The sequence below is a fragment of the Dermacentor silvarum genome, chromosome 10 (assembly GCF_013339745.2).
Source record: "Dermacentor silvarum isolate Dsil-2018 chromosome 10, BIME_Dsil_1.4, whole genome shotgun sequence".
Classification (NCBI taxonomy): domain Eukaryota; kingdom Metazoa; phylum Arthropoda; class Arachnida; order Ixodida; family Ixodidae; genus Dermacentor; species Dermacentor silvarum.
This window is the reverse complement of record NC_051163.1, coordinates 18,407,353-18,424,882: the sequence shown is the minus strand read 5'-3', so window position 1 is coordinate 18,424,882 and position 17,530 is coordinate 18,407,353. Positions and strand designations below refer to the sequence as shown.

General features: G+C 44.5%; 1 protein-coding gene across 4 annotated transcripts in view; it reads left to right on the top strand.

Moving 5' to 3' along the window:
* Positions 1-17,530, top strand: part of LOC119431251 (neuronal acetylcholine receptor subunit beta-3-like) — a 280,609-nt gene that overhangs the window by 2,841 nt on the left and 260,238 nt on the right. For 3 of the 4 annotated variants that reach the window (XM_049656973.1, XM_049656975.1, XM_037698728.2), the window contains exons 2-6: positions 1,223-1,386; positions 3,744-3,788; positions 9,734-9,846; positions 11,468-11,570; positions 14,313-14,470. In XM_049656973.1, coding sequence (XP_049512930.1) covers positions 1,223-1,386; positions 3,744-3,788; positions 9,734-9,846; positions 11,468-11,570; positions 14,313-14,470 — 583 coding nt within the window. The remainder of the gene's footprint in view (positions 1-1,222; positions 1,387-3,743; positions 3,789-9,733; positions 9,847-11,467; positions 11,571-14,312; positions 14,471-17,530) is intronic. The other variant, XM_049656974.1, reaches the window with a different exon arrangement.

Here is a 17,530-nt window from a genome sequence, read left to right as displayed (position 1 = left end):
TGGTGGAGGACGGCGATTCGTGGCTATTGAATTCTTCTAAATCATAACTGTCACTGTTTGACAGATCCGAATAGGTGGTGCAGCTTACATACAATGTCACCCGTTCGAAGGTCCGGCGCGGTCACGAATAAGCTGAGCGTCTGCTCTTCGCCGGTTTCGTTCACCCCGCGGGCGAGACCGGCATGCGTTGCGCGCTTTCCCCGCCGAGGATACATTCGTGACGTCACACGCAGAGGTTCGCTCGGCTGCTTGCTCCGGTTTCGGTTTCGTTTTTGCGCTTTTTTGCTTATTTAAAATTATTTTCGACTTTGCGGAACAATTCTCCTATCAGGTGCGTCGCAGGAGGGTCTCGGGTACCTAAATATTTTATTAGCTCGACATGGTCAAAAAATCGCCGGAGTTGCCCTTTAAGCGTCCTCCAATTTTGTTCTATACTGCACGCCTCATTGGGTGCGTTGAGTAAGCTCTATGAGCGATCTTTTTTTTTCCTCCTGCTTTAATGCTGTTTTACTTTCTTCGTTAGTTGTTGCCCTGACGAAGACGAGGCTCATTGTCGAAACGTTGGCTGTAGAGCCACACCTCGCCTGACCACATTTAAGCATCATAGTTACAGTGGTCTGAGCCAGCTCCTCCAGTGGAAAAAAGCGAACGACCCTGTGACCGTCGAAGTTCGAAGTCTCTAGGTAAAAGAAGATTAGGAATAAAAAAAAATATATAGTAAAAGTCAGCGTAATGGCTGACATCCACAAAGCGTGAACTTCTTTCCATTTTCGCCCGTTATCGGTCATATATCAGAATATCAGAATCGGCTTTATTGTGATGATCAGAAAGATTACAGGATGGTAATGTACAAAAGGAGATCCCGACGTCAATGACTGCAATGGGACCTCCTTTGCAAACTAAACATAATAAAGTAATGATTACAGTAGTTCCAACAAATCGTGAACAAGGAACAATTGTATATACCCAGCTATTGATATTTTTGGTGGCTTCTGCAGCTTACTTGTGTCCGTGTTAGGACGCCTGCCTTTCAGCATGTACCATGAGTCAGAATGAAGTTTTAAAACAACACTTTAACCGTCTGGACTGATTTAGCGTTTCACTTAAGCGCCCCTTTGGAATGGGATTATGATGGCGATATAACGATCACTTTTTTGCCCTGTTTGCCGCTTTGTACACACACCGAACATCATTGATGTCTCATCGAAACGGCAACGTGCAGCAAACAGAGTTGCATGCAGCGACGGTCGGAGCAACAACGAATTCTGGCGCCTACGAAACGACCTGCTGGGAAAGGGTTACGACCCTGGCACTCGACCTGCCGCCCACGCCAACGACACGACTCAGGTGCTCATAAGCGTCGACATTATCGACGGTCCTTACCTGGTGAGTGACTAAAACGTTGCAGCAACGCGCAAGCCACAGCGTGCGCTATAAAACTGTGCATTGTTGTTTATTACTGGATCAGTTGTCGTTGTACGGTCATCGACAAAAATTTACGGGACAGGGACTCCACGGCCATTTTCTGCTGCTGTGAAGGCATGGCGCTTCTAAATTTAATGAATCACTGCTCAGGACGCAAAATCGATACCAGACTGAAACGTTGATATCGAGGCTGTGTGGCCAGGCTAGATGTGAATTCAGCTTTTTCGCAAATTCCATGTCCTGTAAACATTTAATTATGGCATACTTTACGTGTTCCTTCCTCATTCGTGTTCTCACGCGTACCGTCAGTAGTTTCATAGAATACGCGTCTGAGAACACTTTTTTTTGCGCGTCTAGAACCCACGTTGAAGTGCCCCTGGCGTTCGAAAGGACCGCCAAGCATACGATAGGCGTACTATCCTAGCTGGCAAGATATATGAAAAAATATTGTAATTAGGGACCTTTAGCTAATCCTTAAACGTATTGCCGTTTGCGGAATACTGAAGAGTTAAACCGGAGAGGCTACATAGTTATTATTGCACTAAGCAACCACATTCTACTTAGCTGTTGGTGTAAAGTGTCGATAGCTACGTAAACGTTAACATACAACCCTCAACGAAATTTATTCGACAGAAACGTATATCTAGCAAGAAAACGTGTCTAACGTGTTTCGGTTGGACATTGCGTCATAACATGCCGCTACCAGCGTTGTTACTGCCAGCAACGTTCCAACAATCCAGAATTATACGTAAAACTTAATTTCTTTACGGACAAGCTTAAACTCCCTATTTGTTGGCTCGAATATTTTGCGTCGCGAACGCATCGTGCTTTTTCGTAGATAATAAATTTAACGGTTTTTATGACCTGGTGAATCATTATATTCCTTGCCGAAAAATTTTCGAACCCTCAGGGATTAAAACTTCAAATGATATCAAAAGGGGCCGACAAGTAAAAGAGGCTTTATACGGTAATTCAGTTTTCCTCCTTGATGCAGATGCTCGTGTCGTGGGGTCTGACGGAGGTGGTCTAATGGTCTGACGGAGCGCCTCCTACATAACTACAATGATTACCCGTCACGTGACATGACGCAATCTGAGAGGCCGACACTGCAAACTAAGCTTTGCAAAAAGAATGAACGCGGCAAACGTCGTAATCACCCACTTTAATTGCATGTAGGATGTTGGCACCGCTACTCAAGTGCGCAATAATAACTGACGGTAACTCGACCAGTAATTTGCAAATTCAGAATCCGTTACTTGTGCTGGCAACACCGTCTAAATAAACAAAGATGAAGGGGAAGAACGAACAAAGAGGAAGAGAGCGCAACGACTGCTGATAGCTTTCCTGCGAGACACGAGGCTCATCTACACCTGGTGACACACCCCTGATCTCAACTCATATCGGAGGATCATGCGGAACAATTGCCGGCTATGTATGCCAGGCTTACCCAACCTGCTTCAACGTCATCGCCACCACCACCACCACCATGGCCAATGTTTCAAAAAGAAAGCTTGCTTTCATGAGGGAAATAACTTCCAGGAGTCAGAGCCATAATGATAAAGTTCTTTATTTCCGGCCCTCACTGGATGCTTTCTGGAGAAAGAGAGAGAGAAAGCTCCATGAGCGACCTCTTGTTTTTACAATATTGCTGTTGTACTTCGTCAGTTGTTGCCGTCAGTGTCTCATTCTCGAAATACTGGCTCCAGACACGTCCCTTGTGACACTGTTAAGCACTAGTTACAGTGATTTGAGTCAGCTCTTCCAGCGGAAAGAGCAAACATCCCTATGGTGGCCCAAAAGCGAATTCTGCTCAAGGAGAAAGAATATAAGGAATGAAGAAACATATAGGTTGTCGGAACGGCTGCTGTTCAAAGAATGCGAGCTTCGTTCCATCGTCGCTTATAGAATATAATAGTAGTTTACTCAGACATTTACAAAAATGTCCTGGGGCTTAAATGCATACAGTTCTGCCTCACAAGGTCCCGGACCCCTGAGACACACTCGTACAGTCAAAATAAAAGATGCAGGTTTGACACACGTCATTGTGAGGCAGCTCTCTCAGAGTTACAAGCACAGTGACAAACAATAACAGCACTAACTGAAAATGATTGGTAAATAATTTATAATTCATTAGTAAATCTAATGTGAGAATATGCCTACAGCCGTTGATATATATTCGATGGAGTCTGAGGCGTACTTTCCAGTGGTTCTGTGAAATATTTAGAGCTCTTGAAAAGTGGGGACGCAGCTTATCGCAGACATGACTTATTTTGACTTTGTCTTACTTTATTTCTTGCCGTCGACTCATCGAATGGCAGTATCCCGACAGAGAGCTGTTCAACGCAGACATCGGTTTATGCATGGTGAGTGGCTCCGTGACTACATAGTCTTTCGAAAAATAATGTTGTTTCAAACTAGAATGAAATTATTCACACATTATGGCTGTTTCAGAGAAATTAGATACAAGTTTATTTATTCTGAAAAGCGCCTTCGTGCAGTCTAACGCCCGTATTCTAGAATGATCTCCACTCAACACTCCATCTTGACTCAATAATTATGTTTATTGGCATCCCCTTTGAAATGGGGCGGGGACAAACAGTCCCCAAGCATGCTTATTTTAATCAGGTTTTACTACATCTATCGCTATTTATCCTTTGGCCCATTTGATCTCCATCTTAACTTTCGTATTGGAAACCTCTATCACTACACTGTACCATTACTTACACTTGCAATTACTCCCTCTCTATCAATATGTTCCCTGTTTTAAGCTAAGCTTTATAGCCTCACTTGTGTCGGGGTCGGTGTACGCGTACGCGATATCACCAGCATTGGCTCAAGCATCGTCGCCTTCTTCCGCAGCTGACTCATTGGCGCCCCTCGGGTTGAGCTCGAGCTCGGGTTGCGCTCGTGCCACAGCTCCCACGTTCGTCGTCTTCTGTCCCAGCTGGCGCCGTAGCCGCTCATCACTCCAGCGTTCACTTCTCTTCTGTCGTCGTAATGAGAAGGCAGCGTTTCCGGGGGTATGAGCCATTGCTCAAGGGGGTATGAACCATTCATTGCCTTACGTGACGGACAGATTTAATTTTGAAGCAATTTAATTTCGAAGAATCGCAAGCAGCAATGGCGGGCGAATACTGCTAACTACGCCGCCGATCGAGCAAACTCGAGACATCGAACGCAAGTGACAACAGCGACGAGCAGAGAATCGTACAACGCAAAGGAAGGAAAAGTTGCACGAAAGGGAAGGAAAAGTAGAAGGAAAGGGAAGGACGAGTAGTACGAAAGGGAAGGAAAAGTAGTGGGTCAGGTACACGCAGGACAAGCTTCGCTTACCCCCCCCCTTTTCTCGACAGGGGAAGGGCTGGTGATCTTTTTATTTCTCCCCACCAAACTCCAACCGTGTCTTACTTATCTCGACTGCTGACCAGTTAATCCTTCCATCTTCCTTGAATCCCAACGATTCTGGAAGGTGGACACTCCCTACGGATTTCGCTGGGGCAATATCATGGCATTCCATTACGATGTGCCGACTCGTTTCTGGACTTTTTTCTTTCTTTTTTTTTTTGTTTTTGCTGCACGCACATGTCCTGTGGCGCATATTTTCTCTGGCATATGTTTTCGCCCTCAGGCAGCCAGCTCGGGTCTCAAATACCAAGGCACTCCTCTTTGCCTTAGCATACAGATTTTCCCTCCTGATTTCTTGCCGTTCTTGTAAATCTCCGTGGTTATTTTTGTTTCCATCGCCGGCATCCCATTTACCGTCTCTGTATTTCTCACTTTCTTTGTAATGACTCCTCCTTGTCTATTTGCACTTTCAGTTACCATGTACTTGGTAATTGCCCAATTTCTTGATCTCTTATACTAGGAGGATGCCCGCAAAATTGAAAAAAAAAAAAAATCGAGAGACAGAGATAGACAAAGTGATAGGAAGGTGGCTGGACTAACAACTGATATTTATTCTTAAAACAACTTCCTCCAAGTCCGCACGGAACATGCGCAAGGCACTACATATCATATTCACAGTCATCACCTTATCTATACACGGCAATACCGTCCAAGATATTGAAGATCTTGCTTGGTTAGGAACCCCGATGGCGCGCTTACACACTTTTCGGGGCCAAGTTTAGAGATGTGATAGGTTTTCAATCAACTCTCTTTCCTGCTGCGTCTTGGCCTTAGCCACGACTGACACGTTGAAGAAGATAAGAGTGCATCCGCACTGCTTACAATGTAGCGGAAGATGGCCGCCCGTGCCTGCAAGATTAGCATGTTCACGCATCCGATCATTGACACAGCGACCGGTTTGCCCTATGTATACTTTGTCACATGTCACTGGAATACTATACGCAGCACACGTGTCGCACATGCAAAACTTCGTGAAATGTTTGTTATGCGCGATGCCCGAGAACTATAGGGTGTCGCGTGCGTCGAACCAAGATGGCAGTCCGGTGGAGGATCGAGAATCCAGGCAATGTCCGGAGTACACGGATTTTGCTGCGTGCTGTAGTGTGGTTGCAACACGTCTTGAATAATGTGCGACACGATTTCCCTTCATTTTGCAAGGCCGCTTTCATTAGGTGATGTTATGAGCCACATAGTAATGGCACACACTAGAATTAGATGCCTCAAGAGTTGATCAAGAGCGGACCGTGCCCATTACATCTAATTAATTATCGGGTTTTACGTGCCAAAACCACGATCTGATTATGAAGCACGACGTAGTGGGGGCTCAGGAAATTTGGACCACCTGGGGTTCTTTAACGAGCACCTAAATCTAAGTACACGGGTGATTTCGCATTTCGCCCCCATCGAAATGCGGCCGCCGTGGCCGGCATTCGATCCCGCGACCTCGTGCTCAGCAGCCCAACACCATAGCCACTGAACAACCACGGCGGGTCCCATTCCATCTCGTCTATCGCAAAGGATCCGTTGAAAGTGCCCACAAACCGCTTGGTACCACATGGACGCAGCATGTCACTTTTTATCGAAGTAAATTAAGGCGTATTTTTCGATCCGTATTGTCTACGTTCTGAAAGCTACCGAAGTGAATAAATCGCTATTAAGAATATTCGATCGTGATCGAAAAAGCTTCGTGCGAATCGATGCCGGAACCGATTGAAATATTTGCGGAACTCGCTGGTGTGTATCGAACTTGGTATACAATCTCTGTATAATATGACAAATGTGCAAATCGCATAAAAACAAGAAACTTTGCGTCTATTCTGCTTGCAGAGGTTCGCAGACTTATTTTCTTTTTAAGTCGGAAGCCTAGAGAAGGGAAGGTTGTAGCGTCGCCGCGCTAGCAGGTGTGCACCCAACAAAAAACAAACAACCCTCACGCAGTGTAAATGATCTGTTAATGCGACCGCCCGACCGCTAGGCCAAACTACGTTCACTTAAGCGACAAGTAAAAGCGATTTCCACTTACCAGCATTGCTCCAGAAGAAATCACTGGCGGTCAAATGTACACCGCAGACTGTCATCGGCGGCGTCACAGGCTTACCAATACGAAGCCTCACCAACCATTCCTTCTTTCGCTGCGGATCGCGCGGAAACGAATGCAGGCTTATCGTATTGCGCGCAGCTCGAGTGGTGCACTGGAGCACGCAGCATACGCGATTACTGTTGTGCTTTTTAGCCATCACGCGCAAAAGACGAACACAAAGACGCACGGCATGGACCAGCACAGCGTTGTGGTCTGTGAATCCTCCTCGTGCCGTTGCTCTCGTGTACCGCTGTGCGGCGCCACATTCTACGCACAATTCGAATGGCACGCACTCCTTCGCGAACCGTGCTGCGAGACACTCCTGCAAAGTTTTGCAAGCTTGCAGGGCGCAGAACAAAGAAACCTGACGTCATATTTTACAGCAGCCTTTTTCAATCTGTGTGAGATACTATGCACATACGGCATAATCACCAGGTTCATTTTTTATTTTGTCTCGCACCCCAAGATCCCGTCTGCGTTTCATTTTCAATCGCTTTTGAAATTTTGAAAAAATCGCCAGCGGAAATGGCGGGCGAAGGCTGCTAACCACGCCGCCGAGCAAACTCGAGACATCGAACGCAAGCGTTTGTGGTTCGACAACAACCTGTCCCTCATCAGTGTGATCCGATCCGGCAAACAGCGACACAATGCCTTGGAAGTATTGAATGAACATTACGCTACTAATGGACAAGACCTTGGTGAATTTAGAGTTTGAGGTACGTGTCGTTCGATAACACTGAAACGCCCCTTCTAGCTGTCGGAGACCTTACCGTGGACGTTTCCAAACCAGAAGTACACTGGCTCATTACTTTCATGTTTGAATGCTTCTCACTTCGGTGTTTCACTCAGGTGAACGTACCCACTACTATAAGACGTACGTGTATAGATTTGACCTTTGCAATCGACATGTGTGACAACGAGATTAGCGAACCCCTTGCAGTATACCACAGCAATCACGAGGCTACTCTGCCCACTTGCAAAAAATTGACCAGTGAACTTTCCGATGTTCAACAAACACGTGTCTCACTGCCAACTTGTCTTCATTGATGTCACCAGTATCCACACAATGCACATGTCGTTAACCACAAGGGCACATTCCAGTAAACATAAAGTTGATGGCAAAGAGAACGGTTAGGTATACAAAGGGGCAAGCTTCGCTTTTCATCCAACTTCACTGAGTGGAAGGGCCGACGATTTTTTTTCAAGTTTGCTGGCATTCTCCTAGTATAACCATGTATCACCTAGCCCAACACTCCACTATCATGAACTCTTGAACTCTTCCTCCGTTCCGTGGTCACGTTGTTGAGGTACAAATATTTGTGCACTTTAGCCAGCCATGTTTCATTTTTTACCAGCAGATCTGGTTAAGGTCGAGGTTGATTCCTACGGAGCGATGGTGTTCGCAGTTTCGAGCGAAGGAGAGCGAGAGAAATAAAGAAATAAACAGAACAAAATGAACTTTTGCCGAGGCGGGATTTGAGCCCGGGTAGCCACGGTCCACAGGCGAGCGTCATAACCACTAGGCTTATACACCCACGCTTGCAGAACATGAATTTATGGGAACCATATGATTGCGTTGTACCGACAATTGCAACACGACATGCTGTGGGCGAGAGAAAGAGAAAATGACAGCGAGAGAGAGAGGTAGAGAGAAAGAGAGACGCACAGAGAGAAAAAGAAAGAAATAGAGAGAGAGAGGGGCGGGATTTCAACGCGGTACTCACGGTCCGAAGGCGAGTGTCATAGCGTAGTCGCTATACACCATCGCTTGCAGAGCTCCGCTGTTTCATCAGACTTTAGAAGCTTGGAACTGGCTTAATTTTTTTTTTTCATCGATGTTCCTGAGTCGTTCTTCAAAACTAATCTTGCTCTGCGCTTCTCCGACTTCAAATGAAGCCCAACCCATGTCACCCTGTACTGCCTCATTTGTGGTTTTACCATGCGCCCCTAATGCCAGTCGACCCACCGCCTTCTGGTTTACGACCAACCGTCGACAAGATTTCGTTTAATAGCACAGAATTACATTCGCGAACGTTAGCGCTGGCACCAATACCCTTTCTCAAAATTCCTCCCACATACCTCCTATTTATTGTAGCCCCAAAGTGCTCTATGTTTCATTATCGCAGCATTCCGCTTCCCTTCATTTTTAGATTATCTTGGTGGATGCTTGAGTAGGTCTTTGCTTCGTATATGTACAGTATACACCCATGTATTTATATTGCTTGGCAATGGATATGATTTCCTGTTGAATTGATACCACGTGATTAATAGTCTCTTCAGTAAAGATCCAAATTACCGATTTCTCCGTGCTAAACTTGAGACCTATAGATTCGTCGCTGCATTACCAAGAAAGTAGAGCAGCGCCGCCCTTAGACAGAAGTGCTCATTGCACTGCATGCACGGCAATTTCTGAGAAGTGTCAAGTTTTTTTTTTTTCAGTCGAAGTGCGGCGCTGTGCTCTACTCTGTGAAGTGGAGGAAGAGCTAAGAGCAGAAGGCCATTTGAGAATATAGGGGTAAGGACCGTATATAGACAGGCTGAGAACTTCTCGCTTTGCGCATTCATATATTTAAGTCACGCGAAGACAAAGGGTAATATCTACAGATAGGCCTAATTGCAGATAGAGAATTTGCAGCTGGTCGGCACATTTTTCACGATGCATTTTTATAAGCCAAAAAGCATGTCTACGAGGCAGTAAGGATTCTGTGGGAGGCATCGTCTGGTTCAATTTGTCAACCTGTTGACGAAATATGTTGCGCGCTTATTGGAAATAGCGTAGCATGTAATCTACATATCGGCTATGCTTCTATTTCAATACTTTAGGCTTGGAAGGATCACCGACTCAAGTGGAACGCAACGGAGTACGGAGGACAGAAGTTAATCCGCTTAAAGACGGACGACGTTTGGAGGCCAGAACTGTACATGATTTCGACTTGGTAAAGTTATTCTTGCGGCGTTTTCTAATCGTAGAGTGCATGCATTGTCTCAATGCTCGGTTTGAACCTGGCGATATGTTTCGCATCAGTGTCAGAAATTGAAGTCGTACGGCTTGTGCTTGTGAACAAACCTATCCGTTTCGCGAAACAACAACAACAACAACAACAACAACAACAACAACAACAACAACAACAACAACAACAACAACAACAACAACAACAACAACAACAACAACAACAACAACAACAACAACAACAACAACAACAACAACAACAACAACAACAACAACAACAACAACAACAACAACAACAACAACAACAACAACAACAACAACAACAACAATAATAATAATAATAATAATAATACGCCGGAACTTGTCGACGAAGAAAGAAAACAATACCACGAGGTGTAGTATACATATACAGGGTGTTTCACTTAACTTGGGCCAAACCTTAAAAATATGCAAATACTACGTAGCTGGACAGAAGCAAGGTAATGTTGTTTGCCGTTGCTTGGAGATGCTCCGATTTCTTTTTTTTTGCATTCCGCCTAATTAGATAATTAGTATTAATTACTTAATCAACTTCTCAATTATTATAATTAGATGAAAAGTGTCAATGATAAAATTGTAGAGGAACATGAGAAACTTCCGAAACAGCTTTCTGCTGCTGAATACGTGCTACGTAAAAGGGTGAAAGATGCCCGCGAATACACGCAAAGTGCCTCAAGCGGCCAGTCGCGCGGCAAAGCAGGCAGATCCCAGGCCCTGTGGGAATCGATGTGGGAATCGATGTAAATTATGCGAAGCAGTGTGCAGGGTGCCTACCAAGTTATCGAAACGACCATGAGAGCATCAAGACGTAGGCAGCTGTTACATGACCTACATGACACGCATGTCATGACAATCATGTAAAGTACCTATGATTTATGTTAGTCATACACTCTGTCAGACTATGCCAATTTTGGTACATACCAAGTTAACCAAACGACCATGAGAGTACCAAGACGTAGGCGGCTAGATAGATACTCTCAAAGTGGCAAATGTTTGCCAAGAAATGCTTCGCATACAAAAAAAAAAAAAAAAAAAAAAAAAAAAAGAAGCACGAAGTTTGCAAATTGGCAACTCTGCACTAAAAACAAATATCGAAGTTCTGAAAACCGCATGTTTTGGAGCATCTGAAGCGGGCAATTATGGTACGTGAATTTACAGCCCGAGTGAAATTGTTGCAATTTCTGTGCACAAAGGTTGCGCGAAAGGCTTACTCACAAATTAGCGGTATATTTCAGAGCGATGTATAATACTTCGATTTTGCCCAGTTAAGTAAAAGTAAAGTCTTAAGTAAAAGTAAAAGTCTGAAGTGAAAAAAAAAAAAAACAAAAAACAAAAACAAACATATGGCACACTAGCGGGGCAGAACGGCGCGATCTCCTCGTTTGTAAAATGCAGCTGGTCCTCGTTGCTGTTTGGCTGACGGCAGTCGTGGATTGGACGTGCGATGCAGTTTGTTGAACCTTTCGAGAAAACCATTGCTCACGCACAGATCCCTCGCAGGCCAGCGACCAAAGCGCCACAAATGAAAAGGTACAACTAACAGCTATGGCTTTTCGTCCTATACCCAGGTCCGATGTCTACTCGAGCCTCATCACAAGCTACATGCTGTGGGCGAGCGAGGTCGGCAAAGTTCGAATGTGCTCGGCGATGTCGGTGCAAACGTTTTGCAAGGTACGTTGTGCCCACCTTGTTTGTTGATATTGTTATATCATATAACGGATATTGATATTGATACATATACATATAACTGAGTGTAGAGAAACGAAGACCAAGAATAAGGTGACGAATCACATTTTTTGTTTATTTGCAGCGTTTTTAGTTGCTCAAGAAACCGTTTCAAGATTAAAATAATGTCGAACAGCCAATGTCGCCGTCTTGCCTTCTATTTCTTGTCTTTTTTTTTCTCTCTCTGTCTCTCTCTCTTGCAACTTTATGTGCTGGTGGTTGTGCGTGCTAAACTGCCCGTCTGAATTTTTACATCAATTATTTTCATGCAAATTTCGTTCTTTTGGAAAAGTAAATTAGAGTGGCCGTATCCACACTGCTTCCAACGTCTCCAATTGGACGGCAGTTAAGCCTGACCACGCGTATACATATATACCAAATGCGTAAGAGGCATCTTTTGAAGTTGCCGCTATGGTGACCGTTGTTCTGTTTGCGGAGCAGGCTTTAACTTTTTCCTTCGGGTTAATTGCTAGACAGGATAGGCAGGCATTATGCTGTAAAAAAACAACAATGAAAAACAAATTTTGTCTCTTTACATGCCTAAACCACGATCTGATAATGAGACACGCCGTATAGTGATGGACTTTCTTATTTTTATTTCATACTGCAAGCCTTACACAGGCTCATACAGGAGTGGATACATATAACACAAACAAAGATCGTAAAAACATATAAAAACATAAAATGAAGTCTTGCCATACATTAACATTGTTAATAGTGTCAATCTAACAGCTTTTGGGAAAAAAACAAAAAACAGTGAGTGTCTTTTTATTTTGAAAAGCATATATGCATAAAGCATATATGCATATACTAATGAACAGACATGTGTGTTCACATACATGGACACACCTGTTCATCAGGTACCAAACAATTTCAAGAAAGACGTTTATAAAAAGGTTAGATCACTGAAAAAAAAAAAAAAACACAGCTCGGGAGCGGCAACCTTTTATCAGTCGCGTTTAACAAAACAATTCTTCAAGTTTAGCGGTTAATGCGTCGGTTCATAATAAACTCATATACTCACGTGGTAGCTTATTCCAGAGTTCTATGGCAGATGAAAAAAAAAAAAAAGAATATTTCAAAGTATCACAGCTCGATAAGAAATGCCTTATGCAGTTAGCATGGTTGGTTCTGCTCGAGTGTTGGTAAGGTGGCCTGAGGTAGTCGCTCCTGTTGATAGCTATGTTGTGGTAATAAAGGAGATGTAAGAATTTCATAGCGGCGATACGTCGACGGCTTGCCAGGGTTTGTACGGCGACGCGGTTGCGCAGTGAACTCACGCTGTCACTCCGGGAGTAATTGGAATATACGAAGCGAAGCGCCTTGTTTTGGGTTGCCTCGAAACGTTTGGTCAGATAAGGTTGATGGGGTTTCCAGACTATGTGGCTATATTCGAGGATGGGACGCACGAGAGATTTGTAGCTTGATAACTTAACGCTGGGTGGTGCTGCTGCTAGATTTCTACGCAGAAAGCCGAACTGTCTAAACGCCTTCTGGCATGTATCTTTAATATGTGGGTCTCATTTCCGCGTCGTTGTTATTGTTACCCCAAAGTCTTGTTTAAGTTTATATCCATGCCTCATTTCTGGCCCCAATTGGCGATACTGGACAAAGCGGAATTTAATTTTACTTGATCGGCCTGTGTTCGTATTGTCGTGTATACGACGCAGTCACCTGCGAAAAGTCTTAGTGCCAATCTCGGCTCAATATGAAGGTGCAAATCATTTACATATACTGAAAAATAAAATAGGACCTGATAGGTCCTAATAAGTAGGACCTCCGGATTAATTTTGACCACCTGTAGTTCTTCGACGTGCAACTAAATCCAAGTGTGTTGAACGTTTTTGCATTTCGTCGCCAGTGAAGCGCGGTCGCCGCAGCCGTGATCGTAACCCCGACCTCGAGCTCAGCCGCGCAACGCCGTAGCCACTAAATTACCTCGGCGGGTTACTTTGCTGTTCTGTCACTCGCGGTAGCGAGACAACTGCGTTGTTAATTTAAGATATCTGAAAGAAGATTTAGAAGGGGTGCTGCTTCGTTGTCACTCAAATGTTGCAGCAAGGCCGTAGAAATTGCTGCTCCACATCATTCATTAACGCACTTAGCATATTTATTCAACTGGTTCGACCGGCATAGAAAAATTAAAAAAAAAATAACCGCTGTATGTGCACGTCGCCATAGAATAAGCGAAGTGCTGCGGAGGCGTGGTGCAGATAGAGCGGTCGGTCGCCAACTAAAGGTGCCGAAGAACCAAGCAACGAACAATGCCACGTTTTTTATTGAACAACGCAGAGCAATATGAACAAATAAAATCGATTTCCGTGTAAAACATGCGTGAAAACAAGGCAGCAGTAAGCGATGTAAGGTTACTTTTAAAGTTGTTAGAATAAAACTCCCGTAGAAGTTATTGCCTATGATTATCAAAGTCAGCGACAGTTTTCTGGAATTTCGCTGCATTACTATGGTAGTTTCCTTTTCAAACGTACAATGCCATGGTGAAGCAGCGGAGTTTCGGAAAGCTATCGCTGACTTTGATAATCATCGGCAATAATTTTTACGGGAATTTTCATCACACATCTGCTTGCTGATCGTGATAACGTTCATGTCTACAGCGGTGTGATGATGTTACTTCCCTTTTTCATCATTGGACCTTGCACATTTTTTGTCGTATACGTGCTTGGTTCGTAGGCGGATATGACTCACTTCCCGATGGACCGCCACGAATGTGTCGTAGAGTACAGCTCCATACTGAACCCGGAGAAGGACGTCAACCTCACCATTGAAAGAACCAGTGCCGAGGGGAAAACAGACTCGGAGTTTCAACTCGTCTCCGTCACGTCCAAAACGTGCGTAGAACTGCGGCCCACAATCCTTTTAAAGTGGGTCTTCCCGTGAACACTGAATCTTGCTGTACATTCACGACAAATCCCGCGCACAAATGGTAGACACAGAATAGAGAGCTTTTGCTATGCCATGTTTTCGTATAAGTAGTGTGGTTCTACGGTAATCCTCCACGTTTTATCTATCCCGTTTGACCGGATGTAAAAAATAAAAATAAAAAAATAAATACCGTATGTGCAAATATTTTCCGTACTGTAATCAGTCTTTACAAATCGGCGAGTACTTTTTGGTCCCCTTAACGACAAATTCATTTTTTTGGGGGGGTCGTAGCGACATTATTGGTGAATTTTTAACACGAAAGTGTTTTATGCCGGGGTCCACCAAGACTTCACTGACGTATTTCCGTCACGGAAATACGTCAGCTTACAATGTACACGAACATAATACAAAGAAAGAAACCAGAAGAAAAAGTTCCACAAACATGCAAAATTTGGAAATCGAACCCACGACCTCTCGGTCCGCGACGATAGATCGCCGAGCGTTTAACCCATTGCGCCACAAACGCATTTGCAGAGAGCTACACAGACGCGCCTTATATATCTAACACTCCTCCGTGTACCCGCGCTCTTGCTCGGGGCGGTGCCGCCGCCTACGAGCAGAAAAGAGAAGTACTGCATTATGACACTAACGCGCACCGACAGTGAACGCTTCGGTGGTCTCAGCACTACGACGCCTCGATGCCAGCATTCGAAGGGACGCTGGCATCAAGAAGCACTACCAACGCCACCTAGGTGGCGTTCACCGTACTCAGCACAGCGGAGCGTGGCCTCCGCAATTAGCTCTGAAAATGTTTCTGAAGTTGATCGCGGAGGCTGCAATTACGACGCGCTGTACGCGCCGATTTGACTCGGTGACGATTCAGTTACGTGCTTTGTCTTGCGCGTTGTATTAGTGTGTCAGTTACGTGCTTCGTCTTTCGCGTTGTGCTAGCGTGTGCAGCGTAGTGCAGCTTCCATATGCACGACGGTTGCTCATGGTCATCGACGTTGGTAGTCGTGATGGAGGAGACGTGCCACCAGGCGTCAGCGTGGGTGCATCAACGCCTAAGGGCGCTTTAGCCACAAAACACCAATAGACATTATATATCAATGTGCAATAAACATTACACTACTTCTGTGAAGACACGTTTCACTTTCGTGTTCTATACCGATTCCTATATAAGAGGGATCAACCACATTTTTTGTTTAGTTACAGTGGATAGTGGAGAAATTTGACGAAGACGAAAAGAGAAGTAAGGAAGACGCAAACAGCACGGTTTGTATGCACAACAACAACAACAACAACAACAACAACACCACCACCACCACCACCACCACCACCACCACCACCACCACCACCACCAACAACAACACAACAACAACAACAACAACAACAACAACAACAACAACAACAACAACACTACATTTTCGCGAGGTTTCAGGCTGTTCCCTTGTCACGCTGAACAAACAGCATGCTGAAGTCGAAGCGCTGCTGGACATTTTATGGACGTAAATATAGCCAGTGAAGTGCCGTAGTAAAATTGCTCAAGTGACATCGACTACGTTGAATGCCTCGCAACCATTTTATCCCAAGGGGAGATAATGCGTAGTTTGTCTCAGCTTCCAAAGACATGCCAAACAGCTCATTATAGTGAGCCACCAGGGTTGCATCAAAGCCACTTTTGTAGACAAAGCACAACCTTAGCATTTGATACCATTTCAAAAAACTGGAAATTGCTTTCAATTTTCCAATTTCGAGCGTTGAGTCACCACCGCAAGAGGTAATTTAAATGTATCGTTTGAAAAAAAAAACAACAACAACAACAAAAACAAACAAACTAGGTACATGTCTCGTCGAAGCAATTACAGCACGAAAAAGCCAAACTTAGGAGCAAGTCATTATTAATATGGTCATAACTATTAATATAATGATGATTAAGTTTTATTAAAATTGGCATGACTCATCGGCCTATTTAGGGTAATGAGGCAGGCCGGGCGCACTGGTGTTGTTGCGTTTCACCCGCTCTGCTCCGTCGAGGTGCGCTCATGACGTGGTGTCGCAGCCAATGAGAATTTAGGCTGCTACAGACGCCGGACGCCGGCTTTGTCGCTTAATGAGCCATTTGACGCTTTCGCAATAAAATTTACTAACACTGTTGGCAAGGCCTGCAAGGCTAAAACTATCCAGTGTCGCCGAGCGCTTTCCGAGGATCTGGACACTGCTGCTGTAAGAGCAGTCAGGTGCTGACTGCCCAGCGCACTCTCGATGAACGTGAGGTGGTGAGTTTAGCGGCGAAATTCTCGGTCAACTTGTCGCACTTTAGACTGCGTACTCGTTTCTAACGCTGTGCAGCCGAACGGCAGGCACTGATTGGGTTGTATTCTCGGGCGGGCGTCCCATACCTGACTTGGTCAGAAATTCGACATGTTTTCATTTCTTTTTTCATTTAACTAGTGTGCGCATGCTGTACTGAAATTAATAAACTGCAAGTTGCGAACGGTGGCAGGTTCGAGAGAGCACATACGCACATCCGCTCCACCATAGACAGCAAATAGTGGTATGTACCGAAAGTAAGCATCAATTACCACTTCGAGATCGTGTAAACTTTCCATGCAGTATGATTAATAAGCGCCAACTCACAGTGAATTGCTTGCGTCTTTCTTCCAAAGAAAGAACCTTGTAAGATGTGTGATGATTTAACTTCATGCGTTACGAGGTAGTAAAGTTTAACTCAATATGTTGAAAATTTTTCTTGCTTCGTTTATCAAGTTTCTTGCGATGCAATGGGCGGTGCATAGTTTAGTTAAATTGAATGTCTAGTTTGTATAGTTTCAGTAGCGTTTCTTTCAAACAAAATTTGTGCTGTTTTGTTGCTTGTTGCTGAGTGGTCCAGGAAGCCGGGCTGGTCATGCTGACAAAATAGTTATTTTCAGGCCTTTACATCACAACTTGTATAAAGCATATTTCGTATGAAATAAAAAAGTTACACTCAAAACTCAAACACAGAAATGCGCCGTTCCTAAATG